Below are 16,108 nucleotides of genomic sequence, written 5' to 3'. Positions count from 1 at the left end.
CCCCGCCTTCCCCCGCGTCCGTTGACGGGCGGCTGCTCCGCTAGCCCTCCGTTGGCCCAGCGAAGCGCTCCTTCCCGGAGCGTCCTGTTCCTTCTGCTCCCGCCTGGGCCATCGCCCTCCCCCAAGCCCTCTGTGAGCTTTCCCAGCCAACACGACCCCCCTCCCTCGCCTCCAGTCCCTCTTCAGGGAACCGCCCCCCCGCCCCCGTGGGCTAAACCACTGCGCAGGGAGTGGCCGGAAAGGGCGCCTGCCTTAAGGACGAGTGTTTGTGGAGGTTGTCCTTATGAGGACGGCCCAAGAAAACGTGGGGAAAAGCCCGCTTTAAATGCACTGAAGGTGTATTTAGTCCTCGGTATCAGTGCCCGTAGTTCGCGCTGATGCGGGGCGGCGGGGGGGGGGGGGGGGATAAGGACCAGCTGATCTCATTTACCCTTGTTTACTTAGATAAGTGGCTCTGCATCCCGCAGGTGTTTGGGTTTTGGTTTATAATCTCAGGTGATTCTGATGCGAACCATTGGTATAACTTGAAAATTGTGAGCAGTGATTTTCCAAATTCAATAACCTCCTGTGTGAACTGTGATTTTCTATAATTCTATTTTCCTCTTTGAGTATTGGTGGGTATTAGATGATGGACCACTATTTTCACTACTTCCAAAGTGCACGCGCTGAAAACTGTCCAAAGTGTTTTAGGGAGATTTGTATTCGCGGGCCTTTTTGAAGCTAGTCAGAGTGAATCGTTTCAACTGTAGTTCCCCTTTTCAGAGCTGAGGGAGCATGAGCCATTTGCAGAACTTACTGTTAGATACCCTCCTGGGAACAAAGCATGTGGACAGTGCAGCCCTCATCAAACTCCAAGAACGAAGCTTGTGTGTAGCATCACCAGGATTTAGTGTAAGGAAAAGCAAGTTTGGGCATAAGCATTTTAACAAACTTTTTCTTTAACAAACATTTTACAAACATTTTCAAACTTTTTCATAGTAAATATTTTCATAGTAAATATTTCTGGGCTATATGGCCTGGGTCACAACTACACAGCTACTATGCAGTTTTAGTGGGAAAACGGGCATAGACAATACATAAAAGAATGCGTGTGACTATGTTCCAACAAATCTTTATTTATGAACACTGAAATGTGAATTTCATGCAATTTTTACATATCACAAAATATTATTCTATTGTTTTTTCCCAATGACTTAAAAATGTAAAAGCTATTCTTAGCTTGCAGGACTACAAAAACAGACAGTGGGCCAAATTTGGCCAGCCTGCCATAGTTTGCCCACTCCTACTCTATTTAACTTCTGCAGATAATGCCTGGTGATGTCCGAACACTTGTGAATGGATTCGCCAAGAACCCTTTGCAAACCAGAAGAGAAGGATTGTATTTCAAGGAAAAGGACTACAAATGTATCCGGGCAGATGACTATTCTCTTTATGCTAAGAATGTGAGTGTTCAAGATTTGAAGACAGCTAGGTTAAAAACCTTAAGAAAAGAATTTTATTAGAATTTGCTGTGTCCGGGCGCCTGGGTGGCTCAGTCGTTAAGCGTCTGCCTTCGGCTCAGGTCATAATCCCAGGGTCCTGGGATCGAGTCCTGCATCGGGCTCCCTGCTCTGCGGGAAGCCTGCTTCTCCCTCTCCCACTCCCCCTGCTTGTGTTCCCTCTCTCGCTGTGTCTCTCTCTGTCAAATAAATAAATAAAATCTTTAAAAATAAAAAAATTAAAAAATAAAAAAAAAAAGAATTTGCTGTGTCCCTCCTGATCCCATTTGTAAAACAATCTAAGCCCATTACTACAGTGGCAATATCTGAGACAGCAGTCTAATGCTAAGAAGACATATGTAAAAGAAAGTACAGAGAGCCTAGTTGAGAAACATTCATTCCAGAATCTATCAACTGAAATTTGCCTGAAGTATCTCTTTTAACTACTCCATACTCTACACCCTCCTCCTTTTAAAAAAGAAAAAAAAAAAAAAGATAACATTCTTTTGCTTAAAACCTCTCTTGGCTCTCTGTTGCTTATAAGGAAATAAGGAGATGAAATTCACATTTACTGGATGCCCTATCTTATGGGTTAAGCACACTTCATCTGCCTTATAAAGTAAATAGCCTCATTTTACTGGACCAAGGAAACTGAGAGTTCACAAGGTTAAATAACTCTCCCTTAGTCATGCAGCAGAAAATGAAGGTTCTGGGATTCAAGCCCAAAGCTGTCCAATTCCAAAATGTATTACCTTCTCATTTTTTAAAAAGATTTTATTTATTTATTTGAGAGAGAGAGACACAGAGATAGAGAGAGCATGAGCAGGGAGGAGAAGGAGAAGCAGACTCCTGCTGGACTCCCACTGAGCAGGGAGCCTGACACAGGGCTCCATCCCAGGACTCTGGGATCATGACCTGAGCTCAAGGCAGACACTTCATGGACTGAGTCATCCAGGAGCCACCCAGGTGCCCCTATTAAATCAGTCGTTCTCAATGGGATAGGGGTATATTACAATCAGTTGGGGAACTTTTTCAAAATACACATGCTGTTATTACAAGTCTGAAATTTTTTGAGCAAAGACAACTAAATTAGTGGAAAAGAGTGAAGAGTCCAGAACTAGATATGAGTGTATGGAAGTAAAGAAATGGCACAAATTGTGGCTGGAGTGTAACTGCTAGTCCTGTGACTAGAACCAAAAGAAGGACATTCTGTTTTACTCTTATCCAGGAAAACACTGGTGTGGTTGTTGTGAAGACCCATCTGTATCTTCTGGTGGCAACTTACACTGAAGGCATGTATCCTAGTGTTTGTGTGGAAGCCACAGAGAAGCTGGGTAAGTTTGTCTCCCCATGCCTGTTTTTGTTCCCTATGGTAGTCAGACCTTCTGACTGCCAGTAACTGAGAGCCAATACAAACCACCTAGGGCAGAAGAGAGGAATTTATTAAAAGGATACTGGGGTTACTTATAGATTCACTGGAACAAGGGAGTGCAACTGAGCCACAGTGAAAATGGACTCCAGGGACAAGAATACTGCTAGAATGCTTCTCTAGTCTCTGTTTCTAAGATGGTCAGCTTTGTTCTGTCCCATTGCAAAGCCTCCATTCCTGGCTGGTATCATGGCCAAGTCTCACATCCTGCCTCTTAGTTTCTTTCTTTCTTTTTTTTTTTTTTTTTTACTTTTTAAAGATTTTATTTATTTGACAGAGAGAGATACAGCAAGAGAGGGAACACAAGCAGGGGGAGTGGGAGAGGGAGAAGCGGGCTTCCCGTGGAGCAGGGAGCCCGATGTGGGGCTCGATCCCAGACCCTGGGATCATGACCTGAGCTGAAGGCAGACGCTTAACGACTGAGCCACCCAGGCACCCCTCTTAATTTCTTTTAAGACCCTGATTTGGGGGCACCTGGGTGGCTCAGTCGTTAAGCATCAGCTTAAGGTCATGATCCCAGGGTCCTGGAATCGAGCCCCGTGTCAGGCACCCTGCTCAGCAAGAAGCCTGCTTCTCCCTCTCCCACTCCCCTGCTTGTTCCCTCTCTCGCTGTCTCTCTCCCGGTCAAATAAATAAATAAAATCTTAAGAAAAAAAAAAGACCCTGATCTGACAAGCCTTGGGTCATATGGTTTACCTCTTTATCAGTCAGCTATTGAGGGGCTAGGGGTGAGGAAGCAGCAGGGTAAAAAATAAAAAAAATAAAAAACAAACAAACAGAAATATAGCTGCTGGGGAGTCACCCTATGTAAAGGACCCTTTACAGGAAAAGAAATTACTGAGCCTGGCAGTTACCTTTTTGGGGTCTACTGCATTCCCCTTCCATGTCTTTATGTTTTTTAATGAAGATCTAATGTAGGACTAAATGGGAAATTATATCTATGAAAGTTGAGTTTAATGAACGATAAATTATGTTTGTGTTTAGATTTTTTAATGTAAACTTAAATTCCTAAAAAAAAGAAAAAATTGCTGGAGTTGCTTAAACACTCCTTTGAGAGAGTAGAAGCCTCTACTACTACTGAGGAAAGCATCTGTTCTTTCATTCTTTCAACACATATTCAGTGATGATCTACCACGTGTGCTATACTATCCTAATAAGCAAGAAAATCAAAACTGTAAACAGATATAGTCTCTACCTTCCATTCCTCTATACATGCTGTCCTGTCTGCCCAAAATAGTGCTTTCTGTCCCTGCCCTTTCACATCCAGTTGTCAAATTCTTTTTTTTTTTTAAGATTTTATTTATTTATTTGAGAGAGAGAGAGAGAGAGATCATGAGCAGGGGGGAAAGATAGAAGGAGAAGCAGACTCCCTGCTGAGCAGGGAGCCTGATGAGGGATTCGATCCCAGGACCCTGAGATCACGACCTGAGCCGAAAGCAAATGCTTAATCGACTGAGCCACCCAGGAGCCCCTAGTTGTCAAATTCTCGATCATCACTGAAGACACAAGGGAGATCTTGAGCTCCTCTCCACTATGCTACGTATTTTATGCATACCTTTATTATTAGAGTTCTTTTTTATTATTAGAGCCACTAGAGTTCTTTGTTTACCTGGATTGTGAGCCCCTAGAAGATAAGAATTGTGTCTTAATCTCCTATCTCCAGTACCTAAGACAGTGTCTTCTGTTGAGTAGGCAATTAATACATGTTCGATGAACAAACAAATGAGTGACCTCTGCCTAGCAGAATCAGGGAAGGCTCCAGAGAAATGAATCTTTTTTTTTTTTTTAAAGATTTTATTTATATGACAGAGAGAGACACAGCGAGAGAGGGAACACAAGCAGGGGGAGTGGGAGAGGGAGAAGCAGGCCTCCCGCTGAGCAGGGAGCCCGATGCGGGGCTCGATCCCAGGACTCTGGGATCGTGACCTGAGCCGAAGGCAGACGCTTAACGACTGAGCCACCCAGGTGCCCCAAGAGAAATGAATCTTAAAAAATTAACTGAGAAATTAAGTACAGAAAAAATACACACATACACACACAAATGTATGTATGCACAGACCTTCCCAGTTGTTACAGTTTCCTGTCATGGAGTGTCATAAACCATGCTATGTAGCTGGCAATGAGGTATTCTAAGAGTAACCAGGATGGAGCCTGGACAGGACACAACTTTGAAGCATCTAATAGGAGTGAATTCCAATCCGGGAGAAATAGGCAATTGCAATACCAAGGACCTTTTCTGAGCAGGTGTCAAAATTTGAGGGAGGTTCGGTTTCAGTAGACTAGGGCTGGAGCAGGAAGACAAAATGGAGACCTGTAGAGTGGGGCTAATTATCTAATTAAAGGTATACAGAAAATGAGGCTAGGAAAATGGGCAATTAGGCTGTCAAGAGGCCAGGTTCTATCCTATCAGCTAGGGCCCAGGGCTAATTCCCCTAGTCTCCTGTGGAGACCAGGGAAGTTGCCTGACCACTGTAAAGTAGATTCTGTGGCTGGCAGTAAAGGTTGAGATTCTTGTTTAGGACCACAAAAGACTCCAAAGAATGTGTACTAGTTTGAAGGAGATAGCTGGACTCATGCTACTAAAATCCCACGTTCGAAGAAGGGCTAGGCTAATCTTGGAAGTGGTTGGATTCTCATGAGGGATGTTTGAGGCTGAAACCTACTTAGGAGCCAGTTACTTGTCTCATTACTTCTGTTTCCTTCACTTGTTTTTCTCATAATTATATTTTTCTCTGTCAAAAAATTCTACATGATAATTACAGAAAATTTGGGAAATAAAGAATTTTGACTATTTAAAAATGTTTTATTATGAAAGATTCTAGGAGAGGGGTGCCTGGGTGGCTCAGGCATTGAGTGTCTGCATTCGGCTCAGGTCATGACCTCAGGGTCCTGGGATCGAGCCCCCCATCAGGCTCCATGCTCCACAGGAAGCCTGCTTCTCCCTCTCCCACTTCCCCTGCTTGTGTTCCCTCTCTCGCTGTGTCTCTCTCTGTCAAATAAATAAATAAAATCTTTAAAAAAAAATTCTAGGAGATATATATATCTTTGAGAGCAGGGACTGGGTCTTAACTATCCAGTCATCCTTGTATCTCCAGTATCTAGCATGTGGTAGTCACTCCCAATGTCTGTGGAATAAATATAATGAAGCATGTTGTGGTGATAATTTGTTGCTCACAGATAATAACCATGTTCTGTTTCCTTTCAGGAGAATATCTAAGAAGAAAAGGAAATTAAGTCATCAGAGGACTATGAAAGACAGCTTTTATTATTTTAGGAAATAGATCCTAAAGAAAAAGTCATGCCTTATTTTGTGGTTGAAAACACTAGGAAGAAGATACTAAAAAGGAAGAATGAGTTAAGGGAGCAATTTTTCTTATTTCAAGAGATCCTCTTCTTTAATTGGAATTCTTTGATAAGCTTTACTTGTTTTTTTTGTTTGTTTTTTTAAATGTTGGCCATTGACATGAGTGTGACCAACCTGATCACTGCCCAGGGCATATCTGTTGAGAGACTCCCCCATGAGTGTCTTGTACTCCCATGCATCTTGCTGGGTATGCCAAGAATGCAAGGCTCTAACAACTCTTCATCCAGACCATTTCTCAGGGTGATTTTGCAGAAAGCAACCTTGAACAACGAAGTAATGCCTCCCTTCAGAACAAAGAGCAAACTTTCTTACTGCTTGCTATAAAAGAGGTAAGTTCCCTGAACTCAGAGCTGTAATGCAGCTCACTACATGTGTGACATCCATCTGGTCCACATCACCCCTGTAGCACTTGGGGAGAAGGGCAACACAAAGGCCACACTTTGGGCCACTAATCAAGGTATTTATTGGACATTCCACACTCCCCACCATCTGCAGACATCTGATTTGTTGAACATTGGGAAGACCTTTCAAAAGTCAACTCAAAAGAATTTTTTTAAGAATCAACTCAAGAAGATTTTTTTTTTTTAAAGATTTTATTTATTTATTTGACAGAGAGACACAGTGAGAGAGGGAACACAAGCAGGGGGAGTGGGAGAGAGAGAAGCAGGCTTCCCGCTGAGCAGGGAGCCCGATGCAGGGCTTGATCCCAGGACCCTGGGATCATGACCTGAGCCGAAGGCAGACGCTTAACGACTGAGCCACCCAGGTGCCCCTCAACTCAAGAAGATTTTTGACTTTATCTCCTTGACTTCCTCCTAGTCCACACAACTTAGTATGGTTAATGAATGCAACCTTCTCCAGAAAAGGTTCATCTCCTCTTGGTCACCTCCTGTGGGATGATCAGGACAATAAGGGTGGGGAGCTATAGAACCTATTTTGAAAATTCAGGATTCCACCCTGATCATTTCTGGGCATGATACATCTTTCTTTCCCTTAGTGGCAACTCCAGGCCAACCTGGTTGGTACACTCTCAGGTGTCTCTGAAAAGGGAACACTTTACACCACTGTCATCAAGTCTTAGACCTCTTGCAGTTCTTGACATTATCAAGCAACAAGGTATAATTTTCTGAATTCCAAAAACATGCTATCTGGGGCTTTCCATGTAGATCTGCCTATAGATTTTGGCATCAGTCCTCATGCAAATGGTTTCTCCTTGTAAATAAGCACATTGACATCTAGACTTTATAACTTAGTCATGTGGATTATATACTCACTCTCCACATGCTGTCAAGCTGGGTTTTGAGCCTCTAAGGCAGAAGGTCTGACTCTAAAGTAATCTCTAAAGTGCTATAGGCCATCATGAAGCCTCTTGCCTGCTCACCAGCTGGTCAGCCAGCCTTTCCTGGACACATACCCACTGCACTGCTGGGAGCCTCATGGGGCCCTTTTTATAAACCTCCTCAAGGCAAATGCCCCTCTGTCTGGAGCCCCCCTATGCACATCTGTCCAGTTACTTCCTATAATTCTCATCACAAAGTTCCAACTATATCCAGCTATTCAGAGAGATCCACAAAAGTGACCCTTTGGTGGTAGCCACTGAATTCCTGCAGAGTTGCCCAGGGACCCGATGATCATCTGAAACATCAGGGGTCTCCAAATGAGGGAGATTTGTGTCCTGGTGGTCCACAAAGACTTTAGAACGGACACACAGGTGCGAATGGATTGAAGCAATTGATTTTTTTCCCAGATCTTCAATTTCCATATGTACTTGCCTAAAGCTGCTGAGACTGAGGAGTCCTGTCAGCTTTGCTTCCCACCTCCCCTCCCCAAGCTCCCTTCCCCCAGGATACAAAAGAAAGGTGTACTCTCATCCAGCCCCAATCTTACTGCGATGCTTGGCTTGGAGTGCAAAACCTGCAGTGTGTGAGGAAAGGAAAACTCTTAAATATTTTTTAATGTTTTAAAATCCATCCTCTGTTGTCAAAAATTACATCATATATGAAGGAGAGATCCATGAGAATAAAGTAAAAGGAGCATTAGTGAGAAATAGTGAAAATCTTTATATCATTTGTCTTGGAGAGGAAGGGTCTATGTCTTACCTATCTATATTTCTTAAAATTCAGAAGCAAGATGATTGTCATAGGACATGTATTAACATGATTTTTTTTTAAGATTTTATTTATTTATTTGACAGAGAGAGACACAGTGAGAGAGGGAACACAAGCAGGGGATGTGGGAGAGGGAGAAGCAGGTCCCCTGCCCCGATGCGGGGCTCAATCCCAGGACCCTGGGATCATGACCTGAGCCAAAGGCAGACGCTTAACAACTGAGCCACCCAGGCACCCCTGTATTAACATGATTACTTGGATTGAAAAATGAGAAACCTTCTCTGATAGGAAGTAATTTTATTTGGCTGATTATTTAACAATGAGGACTGGCTTTGCCAATAAGAATGTCACAGATGTTTTTCATAATTAAGTCTGCAGCTTCCAGATGTTAATGAAAATATATTTGAAGTATATGATAAGGTAGAAGGACTTGATTTTTAAAAATTGTCTTAGCAAAAGTGTATTGAAATTAACATTTTTACTTTCTGAATCCTTTGTGAGTATATCAATTTAAACAAGGTGTCTCTAAGTGAAAAAATAGCAGATATAATTGATAATCATTTGATAAATCTTCATGAAGCTTTTATGATCCCAGAAGCTAAGACCCTAACGACACTTAACGGCTGGATAACAAATCCTTAACAGGTTGAGTGATTCCCAAGTCTTTGCTTTCAACAAAACTGAAGAAAGACCTAATTAAGTTGCCAGCTAATAGATCATTGAAAATAATTTTTTTTTAAGATTTTATTTATTTATTTGAGAGAGAGAGAGAGATAGCGAGAGAGAGAGCACAAGCTTCAGGGAGAGGGAGAAGCAGGCTTCTCGTGGAGCAGGGAGTCCGATGCGGGGCTCAATCCCAGGATCCTGAGATCATGATCTAAGCCAAAGACAGACGTTTAACTAACTCAGCCACCCAGGCACCCTGAAAATAATTTTTGATGATAGATCATTATATAGTTTTTAATCATATAACACAGAGGTATTCAGAGAATTGGCTGACATTCCTATAATGAAATTTTTCTTTCCCCATCTAATTTATGTAAATTAGGTTCCTCAGAGCTTGTCTATAAAAATGAAAAATAGGAAGAGAATTAATGTTGATTCCAGTCTCATTCTAGCAATGAGGAATATTCATCCACAGACATAATTACTTGGAAAAATTCAACCCCACCAATGGCCATTAAGAGCTATCTTTCCAATAAAATCTTACTTTTCATGTTCAATAATTATTAATATTTAAAATAAATAATATAAAATATAATATTTTATAATATATAAATTATATATTATAATATATAATTTATTTTAAAATAATATAAAATAATATAAAATTCAAAATAATGTTTTGATCAATTGTGGATCAAGAATATTGTAATGATAATAAAATCCAGATGAAACTGAACATTTAGGGGCGCCTGGGTGGCTCAGTCGTTAAGCGTCTGCCTTCGGCTCAGGTCATGATCCCAGGGTCCTGGGATCGAGCCCCGCATCAGGCTCCCTGCTCTGCAGGAAACCTGCTTCTCCCTCTTCTACTCCCCCTGCTTGTGTTCCCTCTCTCGCTGTGTCTCTCTCTGTCAAATAAATAAATAAAATCTTTAAAAAAAAAAAAAAAAAGAAACTGAACATTTAGAGCCCTGTGGTCACAGGAAATAACTTTTTAAATTAGAGTCAGTTTTTGTACACATTTTTGTTCCAGATAAGAATGATCAATAAAGCATAAAATACAGCAGTATATAATTTTATGAGAAAAACAGAATGACAATATGAGTACTAGAAGAAGAATGACATTTAAAAACTTCCAACTGTTAGGGCGCCTGGGTGGCTCAGTTGGTTAAGCGACTGCCTTCGGCTCAGGTCATTATCCCAGAGTCCTGGGATCGAGTCCCACATCGAGTCCCACATCGGGCTCCCAGCTCAGCGGGGAGCCTGCTTCTCCCTCTGACCCGCTCTCCTCTCATGCTGTTTCTCTCTCTCTCTCTCAAATAAATAAATAAAATATTTTAAAAAAAAGAAAAGAAAAAGAAAAACTTCCAACTGTTAAAGAACTGTTTTGCACATTTTTAGTGGATGATCATAAATATCAAATTGCTCTGAAATCTAGATTCTACTTGATACATTTAAAAGCCTGATATAGGGGCGCCTGGGTGGCTCAGTTGTTAAGTGTCTGCCTTCAGCTCAGGTCAGGATCCCAGGGTGCTGGGATCGAGCCCTGCGTCGGGTTCCCTGCTCCGCGGGAAGCCTGCTTCTCCCTCTCCCACTCCCCCTGCTTGTGTTCCCTCTCTCACTGTGTCTCTGTCAAATAAATAAATAAAATCTTAAAAAAAAAAAAAAAAAGCCTGATATAGGGGCACCTGGGTGGCTCAGTTGGTTAAGCAACTGCCTTCGGCTCAGGTCACAATCCTGGGGTCCTGGGATCAAGTCCCACAACCGGCTCCCTCTGCTCTGTAGGAAGCCTGCTTTTCCCTCTGCCTGCCATTCCCCCTGCTTGTGCTCCCTCTCTCTCTGAAATAAATAAATAAAATTAAAAAAAAATTAAAATCTTAAAAAAAAAATAAAAGCCTGATATAAGGAAAATGCCCTTCAGTCCTTCTGCTGGGTCCCTCAGAGGCAGTGGAGGCGACACTCTCGTTCTGTTTATCTTATACAAAGAGGGATCAGAGTAGCCCAGACATCTGTCTTGGCTGCTGTCTGTCCCAGGAGCTCCCTAGACTCTTGGCTCAGGACAAGCCTTTGGAGCAGTTCTGACCCTGAACCCTCTCTTTGTCTGCTGGATTGAGTCACACAAACCCAGCCCTGATCAAGGCTCCCGGAGCTTTGAAACTCTGGAGGGCTCCTCACACTTGGCTTGTCTCTCATTACACCCTCAGTGCACTAGATAGTTTATCTTTCCAAAGCTAACCCTATACCTTCCCTCTCCTGTGCCTTTGCTGGCTTGGGGTATTCTAACTTGGATTGTTGCCACAGGAGGTATACAAGAGGGGTGACAGTGCTCATCCCTCCCAGCACTGGGGACGTGGGCACAGCTGCCATTCAGTTGACCAGACTGTTCTGAGCCATCTCCCTGGTGACCACGAGCCCCAAGAAGAAAATTGAGATGGCCTAGAAGCTGGGTGCCATAGCAGGTTTGATTATAAGGAGGACTTCTCTGAGGAGTTGCTGAAGGCCATGCAGGGCATGGATGTACATGTTTCTGCAGGGAGACATTTGAAGGAAAAGCCAAATTGATCTTACTCCCTGGCTCAACCCTTTGTCCCTTGTCCTACTTCCTCCTCTTCCATAATCTTTTCCTCCTCTTTTCTCTCTTGTATTAGTTACCTATTATTGCATAACAAACTGCCCCAAAACTCGTGGCCTAAAACAGCAAACATTAATTTTTTTTTTTAATTTTATTTATTTATTTGACAGAGAGAGCACAGGCAGGGGGAGTGGCAGGCAGAGGGAGAGGGAGAAGCAGGCTCCCTGAGGAGGAGGGAGCCTGATGAGGGGTTGATCCCAGAACCCTGGGATCATGACCTGAGCTGAAGGCAGTCCCTTAACCAACTGAGCCACCCAGGCACCCCACAGCAAACATTTATTGTCTCCCAGTTTCTATGGGCCAGGAACCTGGGAGCAATTTAGTTGAGTCTTCCAGCTAGGGTCTTAGGGTCTCAGAAGGCTACAGTCATCTTGAGGCTAGACTGGGGGACACTCTGCTTCCAGGCTCACTCATGTGGCTCTTGGCAGGCCTCAGGTCTTTGTTAAGTCTTAACCAGAGACATCACTTCCTTGACATAAGTTTCTCCATAGGGCAGCCCAAAATATGGCAGTCATTTGGTCTAGGATAAGTCAGGCAGTTCTGCTGATCTCACCAGGGGTCATTAATGTGGCTATAGTAAGCTGACCACCTGGGCCCACTTGGTCCAGGGAACCTCAGTTGACACAGCTTGTCACTATTCCATAAAGTCTCATTCTCTAGTAGAGTAGCTCAACCTTCTTCACATGATGGCAAAAAAGTTCTCAGTAGCAAAAGAGGGCAAGTTCAACAAGTAAACACTTGCATTGTTCCCTTGGAGAAAGCAAGTCACATGGTCAAACCCAAAGTCAGAGCAAAAGGGAACTACATACAGTACGGAGGGGTATGGTTACAGGGAGATACGGTTCGTTGAGACCATTAGTGTAGCAATCTACCTCATTTTTTTCCTTAATTTTAAATATTTCATTTCTTTCACATAGCTCTATGTATAAAGTGCTTAAAAGTTCTTTTCCTTTTTTATTTTGTTCCCTGCTTCCCATAACATCATCCTCTCCCGGGTAACCTAAAATAACATATAAAAATAACTATATAGAATATAGAATAAAAAGATTCTATATCTTTACCCATGCTCATATGACTATATGAGTATGAGGGATCGGGCTAGGATTGCCTTTTGCCCTAAGCAAAGTATTAACATCGAGGCACTTGAGTCTCTAGAGGAATGCCACTCTGCCTGTTTCATATATCATATGATTATGGTCATATACACATGACCATATACATGTGTATAGAGCCAAGTATATGCATATAGGGATGATTTGTCATTGTTTTAACAAAATGTTATTTTCATTTAATAAATGTGTCACAGAGATCCATCTGTGTCAACTGATGTAACTCTAAGGCACTTTTCAAATGGATGCATGGTATTTATCATTTATCCAGGCATTCCCCTAGTAATGGGATTTATTTTGTTTCTAGATTTCTATCACTATGATCAATGCTGCAAGAAACATTTCCATTCATATATCCTTACATATTGGCGTTTCTTATTTCTATAGAACAAACACTTCAGAAACAAGCACTATGTTTTCACTGTTACCATTGTTACAATACTTTCTGACAACTGGTAATATACTTACTACTATTTTTCATATATTTCTTGGCCATTTGATATAGATGGCAAGAGGAGGGCCAGTGGCTGACAGGCATTTTTGTAAAACAGAGGCTTTATAAAAATATATTATTTGGGGGGTGCCTGGGTGGCTCAGATGGTTGAGCATCTGCCTTCGGCTCAGGTCATGATCCCAGGGTCCTGGGATCGAGTCCTGCATCGGGCTCCCTGCTTCTTGGGAGCCTGCTTCTCCCTCTGCCTCTCTCTCTCTCTCTGTCTTTCATGAATAAATAAATAAAATCTTTAATATATATATATATATATATATTATTTGGGGGCATGTGCGTGGCTCAGTCGGTTAAGCATCTGCCTTCAGCTCAGGTCATGATCTCAGGGCCCTGGGATTGAGCCCCGAGCCCCCCGTGTCAGGCTCCCTGCCCAGCAGCGAGTCTGCTTCTCCCTCTCATTCAGCACCACCCCCTCCACAGCTTGTGTGCTCCCTCGCTCTCTCTAACATAAATAAAATCTTTTAAAAAATTAAAATAAAAAATAAAAATATATAATTTGGATAACCTTCTTGCAAGAGGTGTACTCAGCAGAGGGATGCAGATAAAGAAATAAAGGGGATTTTGCAATTAATAGGAGAGACTGTTATGCAAGGCAGCCTGCTATAGTAGAAAGAGCCCTGGACCAGTGATGGAGTTTTGGAATGTAGGTGAGGTTTGGTGGGGTTGATGTAGGAAAGAATGTTAGGGTTCGAAGCCGATGGCCAAAAAAGAATTCTTGAGACATCTTTGGTGCAAAAAGGTGGTTTTATTAAAGCACTGGGACAGGACCCATGGGTAGAAAGAGCTGCACCAGGGTCATGAGGAGTGGCCCATTATATACTTTCAGGTTGGGAGGGGGTTAGGGATAGCGTGTCTAAGGAATTTGGAAGCAAGGTTTCCACCACCTTAAGGGGGCTAGCTACTTTTGGGAAAAGGTCATTTATTACCATCTAATAAAACCTTAGTCATGAGGCCCTTCGATGTGTATCGGTCGGCCATATGCTTTGGGGGGGGGGTTGCCAAGCAGTATTTTGGGGGGCTTAGAGATAAAGGAAATTTCTTCTTTTTTTTTTAAGATTTTATTTGACAGAGAGAGAGAGTACAAGCACGGGGAGCAGTAGAGGGAGAGGGAGAAGCAGGCTCTCGGCTGAGCAGGGAGCCCGATGCAGGGCTTGATCCCAAGGCCCTGGGATCATGACCTGAGCCCAAGGCAGATGCCCAACGAGTGAGCCACCCAGGCGTCCCGAGATAAAGGAAATTTCTTAAAAATGAATTTTTGTATGTTAAGGTAGATTCACAGGATCCTGGAGGGGAGGGGTTGGGCTAGGATTGCCTTTTGCTCTTAGCAAAGTATTAACATTGAGGCAGTTGAGTCCCTAGAGGAATGTCACTCTGCCTGTTTCAAGGACTTGGCAATGGGCTGTAGGTAGTAAGAAAATTTAATCATTTTTCTTCTGCCTTTGTTTCCCACATCAGGGTGAGGTCTGGAGCTGACAGCCAAGAAAGAATTCTTGAGACTTCTTTGGTGCAAAGTGGTGGTTTTTTTTTTTTTAAGATTTTATTCATTTATTCGACAGAGAGAGACACAGCGAGAGAGGGGACACAAGCAGGGGGAGTGGGAGAAGGAGAAGCAGGCTTCCCGCTGAGCTGGGAGCCCGATGTGGGATTCGATCCCAGGACCCCGGGACCACGACCTGAGCCGAAGGCAGACGCTTAACGACTGAGCCACCCAGGCACCCCAAAGTGGTGGTTTTATTAAAGCACGGGGACAGTGCCTGTGGGCAGAAAGAGCTGCTGCCCTGGAGTTGTGAGGGGTGGCTGATTATATACTTGGGAGTTGGGGGAGGTAAGGAAAAGGGAGATTTTCAAAAGAACTTTCATATGCTAAAGAGGACCTACAAGATACTGGAGGCCTTGCCATCGTCAAGTTAAGGTTGTTTTCCCCTCTAGCAAGGCATTGACATTAAGATAGTCGGAAGATTCCTGGAGGAATGTCACACAGATCCAACCCAGGAGTGGTGGGGGTGTAGAGGTTTTAGGGTGTCAGCTTGTGCTTTGTCCTCAGCTAACCTGCTGCTCCCTCATCACCAGGACCCAGGAGATGTGAATTTGGATTCTTGACTCAGCACTCACTAGCTATGTGCCCTTTAAATCAAATTAATCTTTCTACACATCAGTTCCTTTTCAGTAAAGTGTTATGAAGACCAAATGAGAATGCATGTGAAGAGGTGGTAAATTATAAGGTACTACAAAAACATGTTACTCATTTTGTTTTGTACAAGCACACATTTTTGTGTATTCTTCTAACCCAGTGCTGCTTAACGGGGGGGGGGGGGGGGGGGGGGGGGAGGGGGCAATTTTGCCCCTCCAGGGGATGCCTGGAGACATTTTTTATTGTCATGACTGGATGAGGGTGCTAGTGCTATCTAGTGGGTGGAGACCAGGAATGATGTTAAACACTGCACAATGATGCACAGGGCAGTCTTTCAGAATAAAGAATTATCTAATCCAAAGTGTCAATAGTGGGGTACCTGGGTGGCTCATTGGTTAAGCATCTGCCTTGGGCACATGATCTCAGGGTCCTGGGATCAATCCCCACATCGGGCTCCCCGCTCAGCGGGGAGTCTGCTTCTCCCTCTGTTGCTGCCCCTCCCCCCTGCTCATGCTCTTTCAATAAATGAAAATCTTTAAAAATTAAAAAAAATTTAAAAAACCCCAAAGTGTCAACAGTGCCAAATTTGAGAAACCCTGATGTAGCCTATTCATACAGCTTTAACCAGTCAAAATTGCCTCACTGGACAGCATCTTCCACGCGCTGCTTCCTCAACCCCAGGAGGA

At 43.1% G+C, this 16,108-nt stretch overlaps 1 protein-coding gene across 2 annotated transcripts; it reads left to right on the top strand.

Annotated features, from left to right (window-relative positions):
- The first annotated feature begins 60 nt into the window (after window positions 1–60).
- PFN4 (profilin family member 4) lies at window positions 61–6,830 on the top strand. 2 transcript variants are annotated; one of them, XM_035000451.1, is made up of 5 exons: window positions 61–132; window positions 763–891; window positions 1,305–1,442; window positions 2,707–2,812; window positions 6,113–6,830. In XM_035000451.1, the coding sequence occupies exons 2-5, from the start codon at window positions 775–777 to the stop codon at window positions 6,139–6,141; spliced, it is 390 nt and encodes a 129-aa protein (XP_034856342.1). In that variant the 5' UTR covers window positions 61–132; window positions 763–774; the 3' UTR covers window positions 6,142–6,830. The 2 variants fall into 2 exon arrangements, with proteins under 2 accessions (XP_034856342.1, XP_034856341.1); XM_035000450.1 differs by lacking the exon at window positions 61–132 and having other exon boundaries at window positions 438–891.
- Window positions 6,831–16,108: the final 9,278 nt, after the last annotated feature.

The sequence above is a fragment of the Mirounga leonina genome, unplaced genomic scaffold (assembly GCF_011800145.1).
Source record: "Mirounga leonina isolate KUSES-001 unplaced genomic scaffold, KU_Mleo_1.0 Mir_125, whole genome shotgun sequence".
Classification (NCBI taxonomy): domain Eukaryota; kingdom Metazoa; phylum Chordata; class Mammalia; order Carnivora; family Phocidae; genus Mirounga; species Mirounga leonina.
This window is presented reverse-complemented; position numbering and strand designations above follow the sequence as displayed.

What these genes read in the sequence shown, in the direction of transcription:
- PFN4 (XM_035000451.1), top strand. Translation starts at nt 775, where the DNA reads ATGAGCCATTTGCAGAACTTACTGTTAGATACCCTCCTGGGAACAAAG. An exon ending in TAGCATCACCAGGATTTAGT is followed by an intron (nt 892 to 1,304) that starts GTAAGGAAAAGC and finishes TAACTTCTGCAG; the next exon opens with ATAATGCCTGGTGATGTCCG. An exon ending in ATTCTCTTTATGCTAAGAAT is followed by an intron (nt 1,443 to 2,706) that starts GTGAGTGTTCAA and finishes ACTCTTATCCAG; the next exon opens with GAAAACACTGGTGTGGTTGT.